The sequence below is a fragment of the Wickerhamomyces ciferrii genome, contig 00051, assembly GCF_000313485.1.
Source record: "Wickerhamomyces ciferrii WGS project CAIF00000000 data, strain NRRL Y-1031 F-60-10, contig 00051, whole genome shotgun sequence".
Classification (NCBI taxonomy): domain Eukaryota; kingdom Fungi; phylum Ascomycota; class Saccharomycetes; order Phaffomycetales; family Wickerhamomycetaceae; genus Hansenula; species Hansenula ciferrii.
In genome coordinates, this window is record NW_011887689.1 from 156,665 (window position 1) to 175,479 (window position 18,815).

The 18,815-nt window shown below is 29.3% G+C and overlaps 11 protein-coding genes across 11 annotated transcripts; 3 read left to right on the plus strand and 8 right to left on the minus strand.

Moving 5' to 3' along the window:
- Window positions 1-1,396: 1,396 nt before the first annotated feature.
- On the plus strand, window positions 1,397-2,074 carry RCF2 (Rcf2p; the record flags this gene model as incomplete). The annotated part of the gene is made up of 1 exon (XM_011277128.1): window positions 1,397-2,074. One exon carries the CDS (start codon window positions 1,397-1,399, stop codon window positions 2,072-2,074), a length of 678 nt encoding a protein of 225 aa, XP_011275430.1.
- Window positions 2,075-2,947: 873 nt separating this feature from the next.
- On the minus strand, window positions 2,948-3,211 carry BN7_2318 (uncharacterized protein; the record flags this gene model as incomplete). Its single annotated transcript, XM_011277129.1, has 1 exon — window positions 2,948-3,211. The coding sequence occupies one exon, from the start codon at window positions 3,209-3,211 to the stop codon at window positions 2,948-2,950; it is 264 nt and encodes an 87-aa protein (XP_011275431.1).
- Window positions 3,212-3,342: 131 nt separating this feature from the next.
- On the minus strand, window positions 3,343-3,939 carry IMG1 (mitochondrial 54S ribosomal protein bL19m; the record flags this gene model as incomplete). Its single annotated transcript, XM_011277130.1, has 2 exons — window positions 3,343-3,791; window positions 3,918-3,939. The coding sequence occupies 2 exons, from the start codon at window positions 3,937-3,939 to the stop codon at window positions 3,343-3,345; spliced, it is 471 nt and encodes a 156-aa protein (XP_011275432.1).
- A 385-nt stretch (window positions 3,940-4,324) lies between these two features.
- Window positions 4,325-5,131, minus strand: BUD23 (18S rRNA (guanine1575-N7)-methyltransferase; the record flags this gene model as incomplete). The annotated part of the gene is made up of 1 exon (XM_011277131.1): window positions 4,325-5,131. One exon carries the CDS (start codon window positions 5,129-5,131, stop codon window positions 4,325-4,327), a length of 807 nt encoding a protein of 268 aa, XP_011275433.1.
- Window positions 5,132-5,711: 580 nt separating this feature from the next.
- On the plus strand, window positions 5,712-7,427 carry ARE2 (Sterol O-acyltransferase 2; the record flags this gene model as incomplete). Its single annotated transcript, XM_011277132.1, has 1 exon — window positions 5,712-7,427. The coding sequence occupies one exon, from the start codon at window positions 5,712-5,714 to the stop codon at window positions 7,425-7,427; it is 1,716 nt and encodes a 571-aa protein (XP_011275434.1).
- A 110-nt stretch (window positions 7,428-7,537) lies between these two features.
- Window positions 7,538-8,251, minus strand: ATP23 (putative metalloprotease; the record flags this gene model as incomplete). Its single annotated transcript, XM_011277133.1, has 1 exon — window positions 7,538-8,251. One exon carries the CDS (start codon window positions 8,249-8,251, stop codon window positions 7,538-7,540), a length of 714 nt encoding a protein of 237 aa, XP_011275435.1.
- A 215-nt stretch (window positions 8,252-8,466) lies between these two features.
- On the plus strand, window positions 8,467-9,126 carry ANK2 (uncharacterized protein; the record flags this gene model as incomplete). Its single annotated transcript, XM_011277134.1, has 1 exon — window positions 8,467-9,126. One exon carries the CDS (start codon window positions 8,467-8,469, stop codon window positions 9,124-9,126), a length of 660 nt encoding a protein of 219 aa, XP_011275436.1.
- Window positions 9,127-9,271: 145 nt separating this feature from the next.
- BN7_2324 (MINDY family deubiquitinase) lies at window positions 9,272-10,330 on the minus strand (the record flags this gene model as incomplete). The annotated part of the gene is made up of 1 exon (XM_011277135.1): window positions 9,272-10,330. One exon carries the CDS (start codon window positions 10,328-10,330, stop codon window positions 9,272-9,274), a length of 1,059 nt encoding a protein of 352 aa, XP_011275437.1.
- Window positions 10,331-10,691: 361 nt separating this feature from the next.
- BN7_2325 (uncharacterized protein) lies at window positions 10,692-12,680 on the minus strand (the record flags this gene model as incomplete). Its single annotated transcript, XM_011277136.1, has 1 exon — window positions 10,692-12,680. One exon carries the CDS (start codon window positions 12,678-12,680, stop codon window positions 10,692-10,694), a length of 1,989 nt encoding a protein of 662 aa, XP_011275438.1.
- A 1,124-nt stretch (window positions 12,681-13,804) lies between these two features.
- On the minus strand, window positions 13,805-14,719 carry NIT4 (carbon-nitrogen hydrolase family protein; the record flags this gene model as incomplete). The annotated part of the gene is made up of 1 exon (XM_011277137.1): window positions 13,805-14,719. The coding sequence occupies one exon, from the start codon at window positions 14,717-14,719 to the stop codon at window positions 13,805-13,807; it is 915 nt and encodes a 304-aa protein (XP_011275439.1).
- A 629-nt stretch (window positions 14,720-15,348) lies between these two features.
- Window positions 15,349-17,778, minus strand: BN7_2327 (uncharacterized protein; the record flags this gene model as incomplete). Its single annotated transcript, XM_011277138.1, has 1 exon — window positions 15,349-17,778. One exon carries the CDS (start codon window positions 17,776-17,778, stop codon window positions 15,349-15,351), a length of 2,430 nt encoding a protein of 809 aa, XP_011275440.1.
- Window positions 17,779-18,815: the final 1,037 nt, after the last annotated feature.

Consider the following 18,815-nt stretch of genomic DNA (forward strand, 5'->3'; position numbering starts at 1 on the left):
TCCATAGAGAAAAGAAGAAAACCTGAATGAATGAAATTTCTAAATTAAAGGAGAAGAGAGTCCTTTTATACTTTAATTGTACTGAAAATCAACTCAAAATATTCTACACTTGAAAGTTGAGAGATTTTTCTACCTGATTAATATGAGAAGTAATTGTTCTTTGACTTTGAGCACATCAATGAGTGATTTAATTAGCTAGAGAACAATATTGGATTAGCAACATATCGCAGGCTAGAAGAAACACATGAGCCATGATCTTTCTCTTTAAATTAAGATTCACTACATCACCAGCTAGTCAGTATCTTTAAAAATAGGTGTAGCTATTCATTCACATATCCAACATCAGGTAGCGCAAAAATCCGACATCAGCAAAAATAAATATTAGTGGATCCTAGGAGATTCGAACTCCTGCATCTTACGATATTCGATAGCACAATTTCTTGAGTCGAACGCCTTAAACCACTCGGCCAAAGATCCAATATTTAAGGAAAATCTGGCGTATGACTAATATCTTATGCATTCAAAAAGTGATTAAATTCACGTGATTTTGCGGTACGGGCAGCATATTCTAGTAACTAAAACGAGTAATTTTACTTAAAGTAGTAATAGTAATTGGTTGGTGTTGATTGAATTTTGGATATATAATGAGTTTGATCATTAAAAGTGTTTAAAATGTATTATATCTATGTGTAACTGTGCTAGCCGTTCCATAGCTCATCGTTTATATGCAAATAAAGCGTTTTAACCAGCTTTATCAGCAATATTGTTCCTGTTTATCCAAACTGATCAGTGATGACATCAACAACAATGCTTCCACGGATAATGCGTTACTTTTGACAGCAAAAATTAGTTCCAATTAATCTAGTTGCTGAATAATTAGTATATCTATATGATTCCATTGATATACTTGAATACTATTGGAGTACATAGACTCATTTTATAGCTTGAAACTTAATAAATCTTCTGCTAAGCTTGTATATATTCTCATTCCCAGAGATTATCCAATAACAGAGCATTATTAACCGGGACAGCCAATGAGCACCATGAACAACTCAACATGGAATACAACATGGAATTATACATTATAACAACGACATCCCACACAATTGAATTATAAAATAAATCAAAATGAATACGAATGAATACAAATGAATAAATCAATCAATTACAAATCAAAATAAAATTCTTTCAATTTCCTTAAATGAACTGATTTCAACGCTCTTCGGCCTTTGGTTATTATACTAAATTATTCAGTCCGTGCACTCCCGTTTAAGAATTATTTTTCAAAATTGCGGATTATATAAAAGCAAAACAATTTCTCTTTATAAACAAAATCATTAGCAATATCAGTGAAAGACATATTATACAATATTCTTATACAATTCACAATTAAATCATGAAATTATTAACTCAAGGTGAAATCGATTCTCATTTCTATGCTACTGCTGGTGGTGGTTTAAAAGGTCTTTGTGCTGGGTTATTAGTTACTGGTGCTATTTTCAAAATTGGTGCAAAGAAAATACCAAATTTCCCAAAAAATTTACCATGGTCTATTAGAACTGCAATTTTCATTTCTCCTCCAACTGTTGGTATTACAATTGGTGCTGAAGAAGCTTCAAATGCTTTTGATCGTGATATGTATTCAGGTGATTATGAATCTCAATTAAAATTAGCTGAATATCAAAAATGGTCAAATTTACCATTAAGTGAAAAATTATTATCTGGTGTTGTTAATAACAAATATAAAATTATTGTTGGTTCATGGGCTGCTTCTATGTATGGTTCTTGGTTATATGTTGATAGAGATCCAATCATGACTAGAGCTCAAAAATTAGTTCAAGCAAGAATGTATGCACAATTTCTTTCAGTTATTTTATTATTAGCAGGTATGGGTCTTACAATTTATGATGAGGAAAAACATCCAGAAAATTATGGTGAACAAAAAAATGATGATTGGAAAAGAATTTTAGCTGAAGAAGAAATAAGAGCAAAAGAAGATAAAAAGGCTGAACCTGGTACTTATAAACGTGTTAATATTTATAAAACTTCAGATTCTTCTTCATCATCATCATAAAGATAATCATAACTACATATGAAAAATAACACATTTGTTTTGTTTCAAAAAAATCAATCCAATTAATAATAATACTGTCTGATTTTTTCCCCCTTTCCACATCTTTTCACATTCATTGTTACATTTTATGGCCTTAATTGTTTAATGTATTGTTTTGTTTAATAGTTTTTTTATCCTTACCCTTCTATAGAAATTTATGAATTTATGGCCTTATGATCTTAATAATATCATGTAAATAGTTTTTCAATACATATTCAAAATTATAAGTTCAATGTATATGATCGTATAAAAGATTGTTTGAATCTAGATCTCTATGATGTATTGGGATAAGAATATGTTCAAAACTAGGCTTTGAAACGATTAGATTAACGTATATTCATCATATGACAAGTTGACAAGTTGAAAACCTAGCGCCCTGATCATCAGCCACTTTACTCAACAATTTTTCTGAGATCTCGTTCCTGAAGTACGAAATCTATAAAAAATATGACATGATTATGAAAATGACGTTGAAACAACAAAACTACAAAGCTATAAATGTTGAATTTGAGGTTGTACTATCAATTCGTTTATTATATAAAGATCTTCATTGAAATCAATTGATGATGTTTGCATGAGATCTGGTTTTATTTTGAATTGTTTGGATCATATGATGGTGGATCAACTGATGAAGAACTAATCCATGGCGGTAAACTATAACAGTAATCATATGATATTGGTGTGTCTTTTATATCTCTGATTGGATTCTTGTATCATTTTAAGGAGTTCTCTGGCGGTTATCTATGTTTACTTTTTTAACAGGTACGTTATAATATTGATATCATACCAATCAATATCCACAATTTCTCAACAATCAAAAGTAAGCTTGAAGACTTATGAATCATCATTTTGTAAAGCACTTAACTTATCAAATAACTTCCCATGAAATTTTGATTTGAACCCTGAGCTTTTCGATATAAAACAACTTTCAAAAGTTTCAAATAATTCTGTTTCATTTAGTAACCAACCTGAATTTGTGAATTGAATTTTATAGATTTCATCTTCATGTGTTTTGATTGATAAATGATCTCCTATGTTTTCTAGCTCTTTGAAGAATCCATCATGATATTCTTTTATGATTTGTTCATGTTCTGACATTCTTTGGTTAATGGTTTCGTTATGATGGATATGTCCAATGTATAACCGCGATTGAAAAATTTACATAAAATCATAAAAACTATAAACTCATGAAATTTTTATACTATATACATAATCTTATTATTTTCTATCTAAAAACTCTTATTTTTTCTTCTTGATTTTTTCAAATCAGCTTCTAAATCTTTAACATCTAATTTAGTACCTTTAATAAAATAATGTTTTCTACCAGGTTTTCTCTTTAATGGTTTTTTAACAATATCAATACGAGAAATTAAAGGACTAAAAATTTTAATTCTCATTTCAACACCTAATTTTGTAATATTATTTCTTAAAACAACTGAAGCTTCAACACCACCACGAGATATACCAATGATTTGACCCATAAATGGAGGTATAGCACGAGTATTATATACAACACGAATAACATCACCAGTTTTAATTTCTGTTGGTGATTTAAATTTTAATAAAGCTCTTCTCCATCCTTCTGGATCTAATTTTTCAAAACATTGTTCTTTATAAATATCTAATACAGGTTTAGTATTTGTTTGAGTTAATGGTGGATAAACTGGTATATTTTTCTCTAATTTGAATAGTTAGTATTAAAAAAACTTTAATTATCGAATGTATCAATACATACTTGTTTTTGATGGGATGATGTATGATGCTGTTTGTTGGATAGGTTTTAATGAAAGTCTTCCAACTTTACTCAGTATAGTTGGACGAAACATCTTGGGTTAGATTTAAATCAAATCTTTTATACGTAATTTGATATTCCAATGTTGAGATTTTTCAATTCATCATATATAAAAATTAATGAAAGATAGAATTCGCGAAGTCAAAATTCGCGGAAAAGTAATATTTGTTAGTGATGTATTATACGCGCGGTAAGTGTGTGTCAGTGTAAACCTCAGAATGATGGTATAAACTTTTACTATAATTTACAATTTATTACTCTACATTTCTATTGATCTATAACCTAATAATCCCCTAATTTATTTCATGACCTAAATAATGTACAAGTGATATTTATAATATAATGCAAAAAAAGAACAAGAAAAAACGGATGTGAAATGTGAAATAATAAATACATGAATTGATTGATTGATCTTAATATTAAAATCTTGATTTTCTCTTTCTTGCAGTATACTTGGAATCTTTTGCCACAACTTTACCTCTTTTCTTCATTAATTCTTTCTTTCTATTAATATAATCTTTTCTTGATTCTATGTTTTTCTTTGATTTCTTACTTAATTTTTGTGGTTGTTCAGGTGCATCCATTGTTATACCTGATAAATTCATTTCATTTGAACTTGAACCTGCACTCAAAACTAAATAATATTTTTTATTCTTCTTTGATTCAGCATCATCAATAACTAGCCCACCTTGGAATCCAGCAACTTTAGCAGCCCCCAAAATAGAATCAATTTGTTCATCATTCATTGGATAAAATTGTGCAACAAATTTACCACCTCTTTTTAAAGAAGCAAATAATGTATTGAAAAATCTTAATAATCTTTTTCTAGGATCAACATTTGCACTATCAGCATTACAAAGCCATTGAATAGCAGAAATACTTATAGCACAATCAAATGTACCAGCTCTAAATGGTATACCACTACCCATATCAGCCAAGAATAAATCACCATCAACTTCACGATCTAACCCAGTTGCCAACATTGAAGTTGAAATATCCATACCACACCATATATGACCTTCTTCTGTCAATATTTCACCACTTAATCCAGAACCACAACCAATATCAAGTATAAAATGTGGGAATTCTTGTAAATTTAATAATTCTAAAGCTCTAAATGTCATCTTGGCTTGAATATGCTGCACACGGGTGGATGATGTATATTTATATGATTCTGTGTCATTATAGAACACTTCTGGTGGTGCCAACTGTTCAGGACGTGACATCTTATATTATAGTTCTTGATATTATTAGTTAAAATAATTTGATATAAAATTGTGATGAGTTTATTTACTTAAGAGCTTTTGGAAAGAAAAAAAATTTGGATCGAGTTGAATACACGGGAGATGGTGGCAGATATTATGTAATCAATAAATCAATAATCGATTATATCATACAAAATTCATCATTTAGATATAACGTATGATACAAAGAAAACCAATTCGATTGAAATAAATATCTCTATATTCAAACTGATTTATATAAGTACCCAATTCTTCCAATATAACTAACTATAACGGATAAATTAAGTGTACTTAAATTACCGGCTTTTCAAGATCGTTCGTTCCGTTCGGATATAAAAAGGATTTCAAAAATCTCAATTGACATCAACAAGTTTTTAAACCAAAATCATCAAAATCAATTGCAAAAAAAGAACCAAAAGATCACAAACAAACAGGGCGGTTAAGCTATCAAAGAAGAATATCAATCAAGGGATACTCAATTATATTTATTGCTGGTGATTTTGAAACAACTGGTTCTGTTGAAATAGAGCGGTACATTACATTTAATTTGACACATTGCCACATGATGGAAGGTCCAAAGAGAAAATACACAGATGATTCCCAATTGAAGGAATTGGAGTCTATGAACAGAAATAGACAATCGTTAGCATTTGATGAAGATTATGAGAGCTCTAAAATGGCTTTGAATGAGACTCCTACTCCTTTGGAATCTGGTTCTGGTTCTGGGTCTGGTTCTGGGTCCGGCTCTTCAACAACAAATATGGGGACTCCTGAACCTTTGAATCAAATATCAACAAATATCGAGGCTAAATTAGGTAAAGTTGAAGCTGGTGAAATTAAAACTCATCAACCAAAGTTAAAATTGGTTAGAAAAGCTACGGATCAAGATCTTTATGAATTGAAAACTAAAGTTATAGTGGATAATAAAAGATTTAAAGATGGTTTACCGAAATCAAAATTAAGTGATGTTAAATTTTCAAATGTTGATTCTATTTTAGATCATTCAGCTACCAAGACAAATAGATTTGCTGGATTTTATATATTATTTTGGTTTGGTGTTAGTGTTACAGTTATTGATTCTTTTGTTAATTATATCTTAACAAATGGATTCCATTCTCAAATTGTGGCATTATTATTAACAGATTTATTTGATATTGCATTTACTGATTTGGTAATGTATTTATCCATATATTTTGTATTTATATTACATTCATTTGTGTCCAAGGGTTTCATATCATGGACTAAAACAGGTTGGATCATTTTATCAATTTATGAATTAGTATATGTTTATACATTCATGTCAATTGCAGAACATCGGAACTTCCCATGGATTGGTAAAATTTTTCTTTTTTTACATCAATTAGTATTATTAATGAAGATGCATTCTTATGGATTTTATAATGGTTATTTATGGAGAATTAAAGAAGAATTAGAATTTTCCAAGGCATTTCAAAAAAAAAATGAAGATATTGATGATGATCATATCAAAAAATTAATTGAAAAATCAATTGAATTTTGTGAATTTGAATTACAATCTCAATCAATAAATGAATCATTCCCACAAAATATTAATTTGAAAAATTTTTTCAATTATACAATGTTTCCAACTTTAGTTTATCAAATTGATTTCCCAAGAACTAATAAGATAAGATGGAAATATGTTGGAGAAAAATTGGCTGCTATATTTGGTGTTATTACATTAATGATTGTTATTGCACAAAATTATATGTATCCATTAGCAATTAGAGCAATTCAATTAAGAGAATTATCATTATTTGATAGAATTTTACAATATCCATTATTATTATTAAATATTATGCCACCTTTTTTATTAATTTATATCTTGGTTTGGTATTTAATTTGGGATGCTATATTAAATTGTATTGCAGAATTAAGTAAATTTGGTGATCGTGATTTTTATGGAGATTGGTGGAATTGTATATCATGGGATCAATTTGCAAGAGAATGGAATATACCAGTTCATAAATTTTTATTAAGACATGTTTATCATAGTTCTATAAGTGCTTTTAAATTATCCAAGACAAGTGCTACAATTTTCACATTTTTATTAAGTTCAATTGTTCATGAAATGGCAATGTATGTACTTTTCCATAAAATGAGAGGTTATTTATTATTATTACAAATGTTTCAATTACCTTTAGTGGCAATTTCTAAATCTAAATATTTGAAAGAAAGAAGAACTTTAGGTAATGTTATGTTTTGGTTTGGTATTGTTAGTGGTCCATCATTAATGTGTACCCTTTATTTAACATTTTAAGCCCATCTTTCTCAAATACAACATATTTCAAAACATATTTAAAAAACACAAAAAAAGATCTTGCATTTTTTCTATATAGAATTTTATTTACACGAATATATATTACTTCCCTAACGATAAATTTGTTCAAAAGGTCTTGTATCATTAAAACAAGAATCCCAAACTTCATCAACAATTTTCTTAGCTTCTTCTTTATTTTTACAATTTGGATTTGCACTAACAGATAAAGCAGCTCTTCTTTTAACACATTCTTGATGACCTCTACCAAATTTTCCTAACCCAGCTCTACTTATTTGATTCATTATTCTACATTCACCACTTAGGGAACTTGCTCTAATTTCTGAACATGCATGATGTTTTAAATCTACCCAATTAACTTTAAATTTTGAATTATCATAATAATGAACTAATTCATGTGCTAAAGTATCTTCTAAATGCCATTTATCAATGATTCTATTTTGACATAATAATATACCTAATTCTGGATTAAAACCACCACCTTTCCATTCATCACATAAATCACAAATAATTTCATCATCTTTAATTTCTACACCAGTTTTTTTGATTTGTTGTAACATAAATATAACAGTAGGTGAATAATTCAAAATCCAATCTCTATAATTATAACATTTTTCACAATCTTTTAAATTTTTTTTATAAATTTTATCATTTTCATATTTTTTAGATTCTTCTTTTGTTAATCCTAAACCTGTTTGATATTGCATTGTACGTCTCCACCATTCAAAGCCTTTGATGTCTGATTCTTTCTCTGGTGGACTTGGTAATGCGTTCTTTATAGCTGGGGGTATCTGATCTTCATTCATTGTGTCTGTAAAATTTGTGTATCTAGATTGATTCTGATCTGGTTTTGATATGGAGTTCTTTAATACTCGTTGATGATTTAAAATTAAAGTGGGAAGTCGGAATTTGGGAGATTTTTCTTCGGAAGTCGGAATTCAATTCATGTCATAAAAAAAAATTAATTAAATCTTTTATACTCATCAGAAAATTAACTATTGAATTGAGATTCTTTAACAAAATGGTTCAAAATATTTGGGTTGCAGCTGCTGATAATGATTTAGAAACAGTTAAAAAGTACATTGAAAGTGATAAATTCAGTGCAAATTCCAAAGATCCAAATGGATATACTCCAATACATGCAGCAGTTTCATATGGTCATATAGATTTATTAAAATATCTAATATCACAAAATGGTGATATAAATATTCAAGATGCTGAAGGAGATTCTCCATTACATCATGTTGAAGATGTTTCTATTGCTAAATTATTAGTTGAAGATTTCAAAGCTGATTGGAAATTAAAAAATAATGAAGGTCAAATACCGGCAGATTATATTGAAGAAGATGATGAATTCCCAGAAGTTGTACAATATCTTAGATCTTTAAGTCATGAAAATATAGGCTCTAGTAATACCAATGAAAATAATGATTCTGGGAACATATTGGATTCATTACCAAGACCAGATCAAGTTGAAGGTCATGAAATTAGTTATAAATATCAAAATGAAGATATTGAATTAACAATTAATGATGAACAAAGAGAAAAATTAAGAGAAATTGCAGAAAGTGAAAATCCTGAAGAAAAATTAGCTGAATTTGTTAAAGAATCTGTTCATAATCAATTTTTCAATAATGATAAAGATCAAGATTCACCAGTTTCTAAAAAAAGAAGAGATTAATAAAGTATATAATAATTATTTATACAATGAGCTACGAATTTTTTGTTGTGTTTTTCCTTGTTCTTCATATAACATCGTAATTTATATATTTATCTGATACCTGATCAATCTTATTTATACACACACCCTGGTAAAGGTATTGTCATCACATAACAATACACTTACTCTTTTTCTTCCCATCTTTAATCTTTGGTGATTTTTTACCACCACTTAAAGAACCATTATTCTTAGCTGCATTTTTCTTTTCACGTTTTTCTTGAACTTGTTGTAATCTTTTTGCAGCTTTATTATCTTCTTCTTCTTGAATAGTTCTTGCTAAAGCACGATCTTGTTCTTCTTGAGAATTCAAATCTGTATGATCTTGTTGATCATCAAATGGATTTGTTGAATCTTCTAAAATTGGAGAAAATGAACCTGTGAAAAATGAATTATTTGATCCATTTATTGATAATAATGATTCCCAAATATATGATTTTCTTGAACTAAATCCAATATCTGTAACTAATGAAAAAATATCATTATCATTTTTGATAATTGTAGCATAATGATTATTTCTAAATAATACAGCAATTGAACCTGGAGTTAAGTTTTGTTTTAAATAATTTAATCCATAATCTGTTAATTGTGTAGCACTTCTTGCGAAAAATGATTTAATTTGTCTTGAATCTTGAATAATTTCTAAATCAACATTATCTTTAACTGGTTTTTGTTCAACTTCATAAGCTTCAACAAGTACATTTTGTGCAGCTTCATATGAATTATATTTCAAAACACCTGCATATTCTAATTCATTTGGATCAACTAACCAACCATGAACCAAAGGAATATTAAAATTTCTAAATAAATTCAATTCATGACCTGGACTGAAAGTACCATCAAATTGTGGATTTATTTCTAATCCTTCGTGTAATCTTGGTAATAAACTTAAAGTTGATTGAATATCTTCTGGGGAAATTCCATATAAACGTTGATTTGCGGTAACAATTTGTTTTAAAGAGTTTAATAATTGATCTAATGGAACTGATTCAACACTATTCACCAAAGCAACTAAATCATGGATTTCAGAAGAGCTTAAATGATCCACTGTAAGTAAAATAGAATTAACTAATGAATGTAAAGCACATGGTCCATTTTCATTTTGAATAAGAATATTTCTCTTCCCATTAAAATCTATAGTTTTAGTTTTATAAACAACTTCTGACATGATATCTACCTTTTTTTTTTTGTGAAATGAGTGAACTATAGCAAAAAGAATTAAAATGCAAAAGAATGGCTTAGCTTATATACTTTCCAAATATCCAAGTCATTTCCATTTCCAAGGGGCGAAGGTGTTGATAATATTCAATTGTTAAACGTCTTATCGAAATACGAGGGTAATCTTATCATGTGATCATCGGTCTGAATTACGAGGGTCCTTATTGTGGCGTTTACCGGGTTTAAGATAAACTAATAAGTAACGAAGATCTTGATTGATAGCTAATTTTAGTTAAGTAGATCTACTTGAATGGTCTGTAAGAGACATTTACTTCTAGATTTCAATCAAAATTATATATATACATTCAATTTCACGCATGCTTATGATTTCTTTGTTCCAAAATTGTCTTGTAACTAATACATTGTAATGGGTTTTTAATTCTACTATGTTGTCCTTGTCCTTCACCTGGTGCCTCTGTACCAAATAAATCTTTACCAGACCATCCAAATGGACTTGGTCCCCATGATGGGATATAACAAAGTTCATCTGAATTACATTTACGATCACATTGATAGAATTCAACCCAATTTAAAGTATTTAATAAATTTGTTAAATTTTTTGATGCAGCTATCATAACATTTGAATATTTTAAAACAGATTGTTTATCTGAATATGCAGTTTTTAAGATCTTGATTGATTGAGTGTTTAATTCAAATATGAAATCCACAATCTCTGAAACAACTTTGGAAACTGATGAATATATTAAATGTTCAGATTCTGTTGTTATGGAAGTTAATGGATGAGAAAATTGATAAATTGCAAATTTTTTAGCTGTTTGAATTTGTTCATTCTCATCTTTTATTTGATAATCTTTAAATCTTCTAACAAAATTATTTGTATAAATTACTGAATTTTTTGCATATTTAATTAAAGTATCTTCATCCACATCATTTTTTGAAAATTTTGATAATGAATTATTTAAAGTTTCCAAAATTGGTGTAAATTTATCGATAATTTCATCTGTAATAAATTGCCAATCAGTTCCAGTTTTAGTATCAATTGGGGTTTTCAAATAATTCTCTAAATTTTCAATTAATTCATTTTTCAAATCATCATTTATATCATTAACACGACGTAAATAAGGATCTGGATGTATCCATGTCTTATTCAATGGAGTTACTAATCCTTTATAATCCAATTCAATTCTTCTATCTCTTTTACTATGAGCATTTCCTTGATTCATAAACTCAAATCCAGCCATAGCATCCAATGAATCAATAATTTCTTCAACTGGTTCTTCAATATAATCTTTTTCCAATGGGAATCCAATAGCTTCTTGTTTCCAACCAATTGTAACATTTGAAACTAATTCTAATTTATCATTTTGGAAATCACAAATAATTGCCTCGAATCCAATTTCAATTCTAATAAATCCATCAAGACCAAATGGTTCACCCCATTTACAAATTCTTTCAGCTGCTTCATATTCATTAATAGTTTCATTAACACCTGCTTTTGCAAGTATCATTTGAGTATCCATTTCACCAGTATGAGATTTCGCACCACTTGAACCATCTAATAAAATCATACGATCCAAGGGTTTTTTAACTTGAAATGTTAAAAGTGAACTATGTGTTGATCCTGATGGTTTCCCATGATGTTTACCACCACCTCCAGTGATACCACCTCCAAGTTTGTTTGAATCTTTCCCATTTTCCATTTCTTTTCCTTTTTCTGTAGATTTATGAGATGGATCATTTGGTGATTTATATTTAGGATCTTTACCACCAGGCCCATCAGGAGGAGGTCCTCCAGGTCCATCAGGTCCACCAGGAGGTTTACCAGGTCCACCAGGCCCGCCAGGTCCACCAGGTTTACCAGGGAAAGTACCATTATGACCAGGACCATCTCTATTAGCAATAAACCAATAACTGAACTCAGGATCCATTGCAATCCATTCTAATCCTGTGGGTATATTACCATCAGTATTCCCATGATATAATAATGAACCTTCTGGAATAACTGCAGGTATGAAACTAACACCAATTGGATGAATTTGTGAATGTTTTGGTTTTAATGCAGAATTTATTGTATTGAAAATAGCACTTGCATTTTCAAATGTTATTAAACTTGGTTCATTGGTGAAATTTTTGATTGTTGAATTGATTTGTTGTTCTTCATTATTTGAATTGATATTATCATTTGATTTTAACGCGTCTTGATCAACTTGTGAGTTTGAAGGATATATAACCCATGTAGATACCAATAGCAAGAGTATTAGTCCCAATGGTATCAAACCACGACCATTTTTCACAATAGTCTTTGGATCTTTTGTAATATCAATCAACTTAATTGCCATTATGTCTTATCACTTTCTTATCTTTGTTGATCAGTGATGTTGAAATCCATATATAGAACTAGCAGTCCTTTACACAAATGAAAGCTTTGAGAGTTTTTATATTTTCCTTTCCTTTCTGAAATTATCACCACCTTATTACCAGTTCACTGTGCCTCCCGATCTTTAGAATAGCCATTTCAAGAAGCAAAGCCGTGTCTGCTTTTTTTTGTTTAAATTTCAAACACCCGCTAAAAATAATCAGATCGGATAATCTTCGATTATGTAATTAGATATTTTAGATAAGGATTTTATAGGATATAATTGTATGATAGTATACTCTGAAACTATGCTAATTGTATTATAATATCTCCTAATTTATATATTTAGCACAAATTTGGCTATTTTATTAAGTTTTTTTTTGAAAATTAATTTTGTTTCAAAAGATTTGTTAACCTCATAAATTTTATTTTTACTAGTTCAATTTAAATATTCCAAAAATGCCCAAAATTTAAATCTCTCAAAACACCAAAATAACCATATATTTACAAATTTCAAAAATTTCTCTATATTCTGATATAATAAAAACAGTATACTCTCATATAAAAAAGACTAGTTTTCCAATGTTTTTTGGATTATTACACCGATTTTAAAACCGCCCTATATAAAATCTCGGAATTACGCCTACACCTGAAATCGAACATAAAAATTCATAAACTAACCATTAAAAACCTCAAAAAATTTATAATAGTACTCACTTTATTTTAAAAAAAACCATAGATTACAAAAAATTGCAAAAAAAATAGTAAATCTCTTTGTAAAACGGTTCATCCTTATGCAGGGGAACTGCTGATCATCTCTGTATTATTTCTAATTGACCAAATGTCCACAAGGGACGCAATTTTTAATTTTCAGACAAACTGATTTTCTCAAGAAAAGCTTATGTAATCAGGGGTTGCCCTGTCGAGTTTGTGACAAGTATATAGACTTTTATACAAGATTTAGATGGATTTGAATGTTCTTTCTCGATTATAGGGTATTATATTTGTCTGATATAGCTACTTGTATATAGAGGTTTTGTAACTACACGTATAAATACACTTATTCCCACTTCAAAATACATAATATATTAAATTCAAATACCAAATTCATTTAAATTCAACATCTCTTGAACCTTCATTAACTGTTAATTTGAAAACATCACCTCTGGCATAATGTCCAGCTGGATCAAAATCAAATCTAGCTTTAACAACATCATCTAAATCAATTTCAGCAGAAATTATACCTTCTTTACCTAATAATGGACCTGCAATAACTTCACCATATGGATTAACAATAACACTGCCACCATTAATTAAATTTTCACCTTTAACCCAACCTTCTGGAGTCTTATCCTCTGGTGCTGGTGGTTGGAATTGTACAGCACTTACAAGGAAAGTTCTTGCTTCATATGCAATTGTTCTCATCGAAACTCTCCAAATTTCTCTTGTATCAACAGTTGGTGCAACCCAAATATCTAAACCTTTTGCATAATAAGCAGATCTAAATAATGGGACATAATTTTCCCAACAAATACCACCACCAATTTTACCAATTTTAGAATCAATAACTGGTAATGTAGAACCATCACCTGCACCCCAAACTAATCTTTCTGTAGCTGTTGGAACTAATTTTCTATGTTTACCAACATAACCTAATTTAGGATCAATATAAACTAAAGTACAATATAATGTAGTACCACCATTTTCAATAACACCAATTGCAATTGTAGAACCAATTTTCTTGGAGAACGATTCTAAAATACTAATTTCTTCACTTTGTGGAACTTTAATTGATTGTTTAAAATATTCAAAAAATTGTTCACGACCTTCTGGTAATCTATAACCTAAATATGAACCAAATGTTGAACCTTTTGGATATCCACCTAATGTAGCTTCAGGTATAACAACTAAGTCTGGTTTCAATTCAATTAATTCTTCTTCATATGAAAGAATTTTTTCTAAAGTTTTCTTAGTTGTGGCTTCAGATCCAACTTGTAAAGCAGCGACTTTTCCTAATACCATAATTGAATATTGAATATCAAATAAGGAGTATGATTTGTCAATCGACTGAATTGATTCAATAAAAAGCAGCTAATTGAAGACGTTCTTATATCTGAAAGACGGAAGTAAAATATTGAAGATCCAATCTTATTTCTTATTTCACCGAGTATAAAAGTTTCAAACCCCTTGGTGTGTGGCTGCTACAATAAACCTCGAGAAATCTTGAAATCTTCATTTTAGATAAGAGATTATACGACTAAGGTTGGTTGAAAGTCAAAACACATAAAGTTTTTGATTCTTTTTTGATCCTTTTTTGGATGGTTTGATGTATATTTATTATAAAGAAGTCAGTTTTAGAGCAGAGTCATTTTTGTTAATTTGATCTATCCGGTTGTTGAAGTCTGGTTGAAATGTACCGAGATTGGTTATCTGGGTTCCTATAAAGGACATCGCGATCGACTACAATATAGATTCAATTTTTTAATTAACATATATCAAACAATAAATAGTAATAAATAATAAATAGTAATAAATAATAAATAATAAATAGTAGTAGCCAAATAATAAATAAATATAATGTAATAAAACAAAATAAAGAAATGAAGGAAATTAGAATAAATAGAAAATAAATATAAAGGAAAGTATAACAATCATGAAGACATAAATCTATTACCAGCACCTCCTGGACCAAATTTTGCAGCTCTTTGATTAATATTTCTTCTTAAACGATCAGAAATATTTGAACCATTCCTTAAAAGAACATTTAATTCTTGATCTCTTTCAGGTAATCTTCTTTCAACACTAAATGATTGAGGTAATGGAACGATTTGTTGTTTAGATTTTTCTTTAATAATTGGAGATTCAGATTTAGATTCAGGTTTTGGTTCAGGTTTAGATTCAGCTTTAAAATCAGGTTTAGATTCAGATTCAGATTCACTTTTGGATTCAGGTTTGGATTCAACTATTGGAACTGATTCTAGTTTGGCACGTTCAAGTTCATCATTTTTTTGATCATTTTTAATTGAATCAGCAACATCTTGAGAAATATCATGACTTGATGGATCATTTAAAGATTCGAAAAAATCCATTATATCTGTTTCATATAAATGTTGTCTTTTCTCTTCTTCTTCAATTGAAACAGCTTCAACAGGAGTATAATCATCAACTGAATCATCCGGACCAGTAGCTTCCACTAGATAACCAAGAATATCAGTAATATAACCTCTTTGTTTGCGACGATGATCAGCAATATTTGCTTCTTCAATATCATCTTCCCCAACTAATTCACATGGAACATCATCTAATTCATCATCAATTGAATCAGATCTTTGGATTAAAGGTTCTTCAACAACATCGTCATCATTTGTATGTTGATCAATCTCACTATTATAACCAGTTGGTGTTAATGTTAAATTTGAATCTGAAAACCCATTATCAACATCATCATCATGTTCTTGATAACTTAAATTATCTTGATCATTTGCAAATAAGCCTGGTGTTATTGTAGCGCAATCTAAATCTTCATCAGATCTTTGACGACTTCTATATATAGCACCACGTCTTTGTAATGAACTTGGTCTAATTGATGGATCTGGTCTTCTGATTGCATTTTTTCTTCTTAATCCAGCTGATTCTTCTGGATCTGAAACTGATGAATCTGAATCTTCTTCTTCTGAAGAAGAAGGTTCATTATTAGTCTGTTCATGTTGTAGCTCTCCTTGTTCAAGTTCTTCTTTAGTTGATTCGTTCTTGGGCCAATGTGGAACATGATATAATGAATCAACATCAGCTGAATTATTCTTTTGGTTGAAATCTTCTCCTTCACTACTTGAATCTGAATGATTGATATCTTGAACATCACCATTTTCTGAATCCTCTTGATTCATCTTTTGTTGAATAATACTTTGTAATGGATAACCATCTGGAGAAAATGAAGGCAAATTTTTAGAAATGATTGAATCAATATCAATAAAATCTTCAGGATTTCTTCTCAATCTTTCAGAATATTTACCTTGTGTGAATAAATTCTTTATAGAACTAGAATCAAATAAATATCTCATTGAGTTAATTTTGCGAGTTAATTTCCTTTGTTCAGAATTTGGTGGTTCGTTATACAAAACAATGGTTTCAATTCTATATTCATCCATATCATCAACACCATAACCTCCATGAACTTGATAAAGAATTTGAAACAATAAACGATCATCAGTTGGTAATTTCAACCCGCCATCATGATGTTTCCCACATTCTTTATTCATAAAATATAATGATTCAATAAATTTTTCTAAATGATAAGGATAGAAAATTTGATCAGAATCATACTTCTCATAATTAAGCGCTTCAATTGGGAAATCAACATCTGTTCCTGGTTCTTTGTAATGATAATAATAAACATGTTCCAAATATTTCTCATATGGGTTTCTCACAGTGGAATCGAATTTGAATTGAGCTAAACAAGGACCATCGTGTTGATTATCATCACGATGTGGACAAATCATCACTGATTTAGATACATCAACACCTTCTTGATTGATACCACTTTGATTGATACCAATGAATGGAGTGACGATGTGTGAATTGTTTGGTAGGATCCCATGATGGATAGCTAAATGTTTCTGATATTCATGATGTAAAGAATCATAGAAAAATGGTAAGTTGATATTATAAGAGATTTTTTCACCATTTCTCATGATTGATGCTTTTTGATTTTTATGGGTATCGCACATTTCTTCAAAAGGATCACAATATTGACAAATTTTATAAGTGTTAATTTGTGAATCTTTATAAAATAATTTGGAGTTATAAAATGATTCTTTTCTTTCATAAATAACATTTGATTTTGGAGAATCATTTGGGTTAATTAAAATTTCTGGATTCGATGATAATTCATCAATTTTAATATATCTATATCTTGAATAGTTGTTATATCTAGTTTGTAATTCGTTTGTAAAGACAACAGGATCATTGTATTGATGCTCTTTATCTCTGTTAAGAGACATTGTTAATCTTTTGACATCAATACAAGTTCTGATAATTGCATTTGACCTGTGTCTTGTAGTTGGTGTATCGTTGTAAGTCATTGTATATAGTCTTTGGTATTAATTAAGCTTGTAATTGTAAAAGAGTATTAAATGATTGTAATGAAAAGTAAAAAGAGAGATTAAATAAAAGAATGGAATATAATTGGGAAATTGATCCAATTTATAATGTTTTAGTTGAACAGAAAACCAATATGTCTCTCACTTTAATGCTTACACTCTACAAATTCACGCTTCTCATAAAATAACGCTAAAATGATATATTGAAAGTAATTAAAGACCGCTAATTTTATTCACTCATATTGGATTCTAGAACCAAATTTGGGAACTTTAAATTGTACTATCCTTCACATATTCTTGATTTGAGATATCTCATTTGAAGACCTCAACATCAACTCAATCAATGAACTCTTGATTTAATATTTCAAAAACAAAGAAAGAACAAGATGAGTGATTTTCTAGTATATTTGCCACCAAATTGTGCAAGCAACATGCAACCGTTAGATGCTGTAATAAAATAGAAATGTTAGAAAATGAAAATACTGAAATGAATCATAAAACTTGTAAGTTAAAATGAAAGGCTTTTAAATCTAAATATTTGACAAAAGGAGCTAAATAATCGAGCTAAAATCGCTGACTAAGCCATTACTCAGCAAAACATAAATCACAACGACCTGATAGTGCTCTTTTGCTCTCTAACAAATGCTTTTATGGTCAAGTTAGTAATAAAGCCGTTTATTAGTAGGTATCTAGTATCGATGTACAAGTAAAATTTTTGCGTGTGTTATATGACAAGCTAGAAATGAATATAGATTTCAATATGATCAAAGGTTCTCGCGATTATAGTCAATTGCTTATGTAAATTATTATATCATCAGAGATCTGAGTAAATATAACATGAGATATCTCAGCACGGAGTGAATCTAATTGGTTCAAAAACTAATAAGAAGATTACTTGAACGATGGGCTACCCAATGGTACCCAAAATAGCCAAATCCACCGACGAGATATTCAGTTAAAATTCGGAGATTTGCTAATGTGTCCCCTATACTGGTAAACACACTCAATGTTATTCGCGA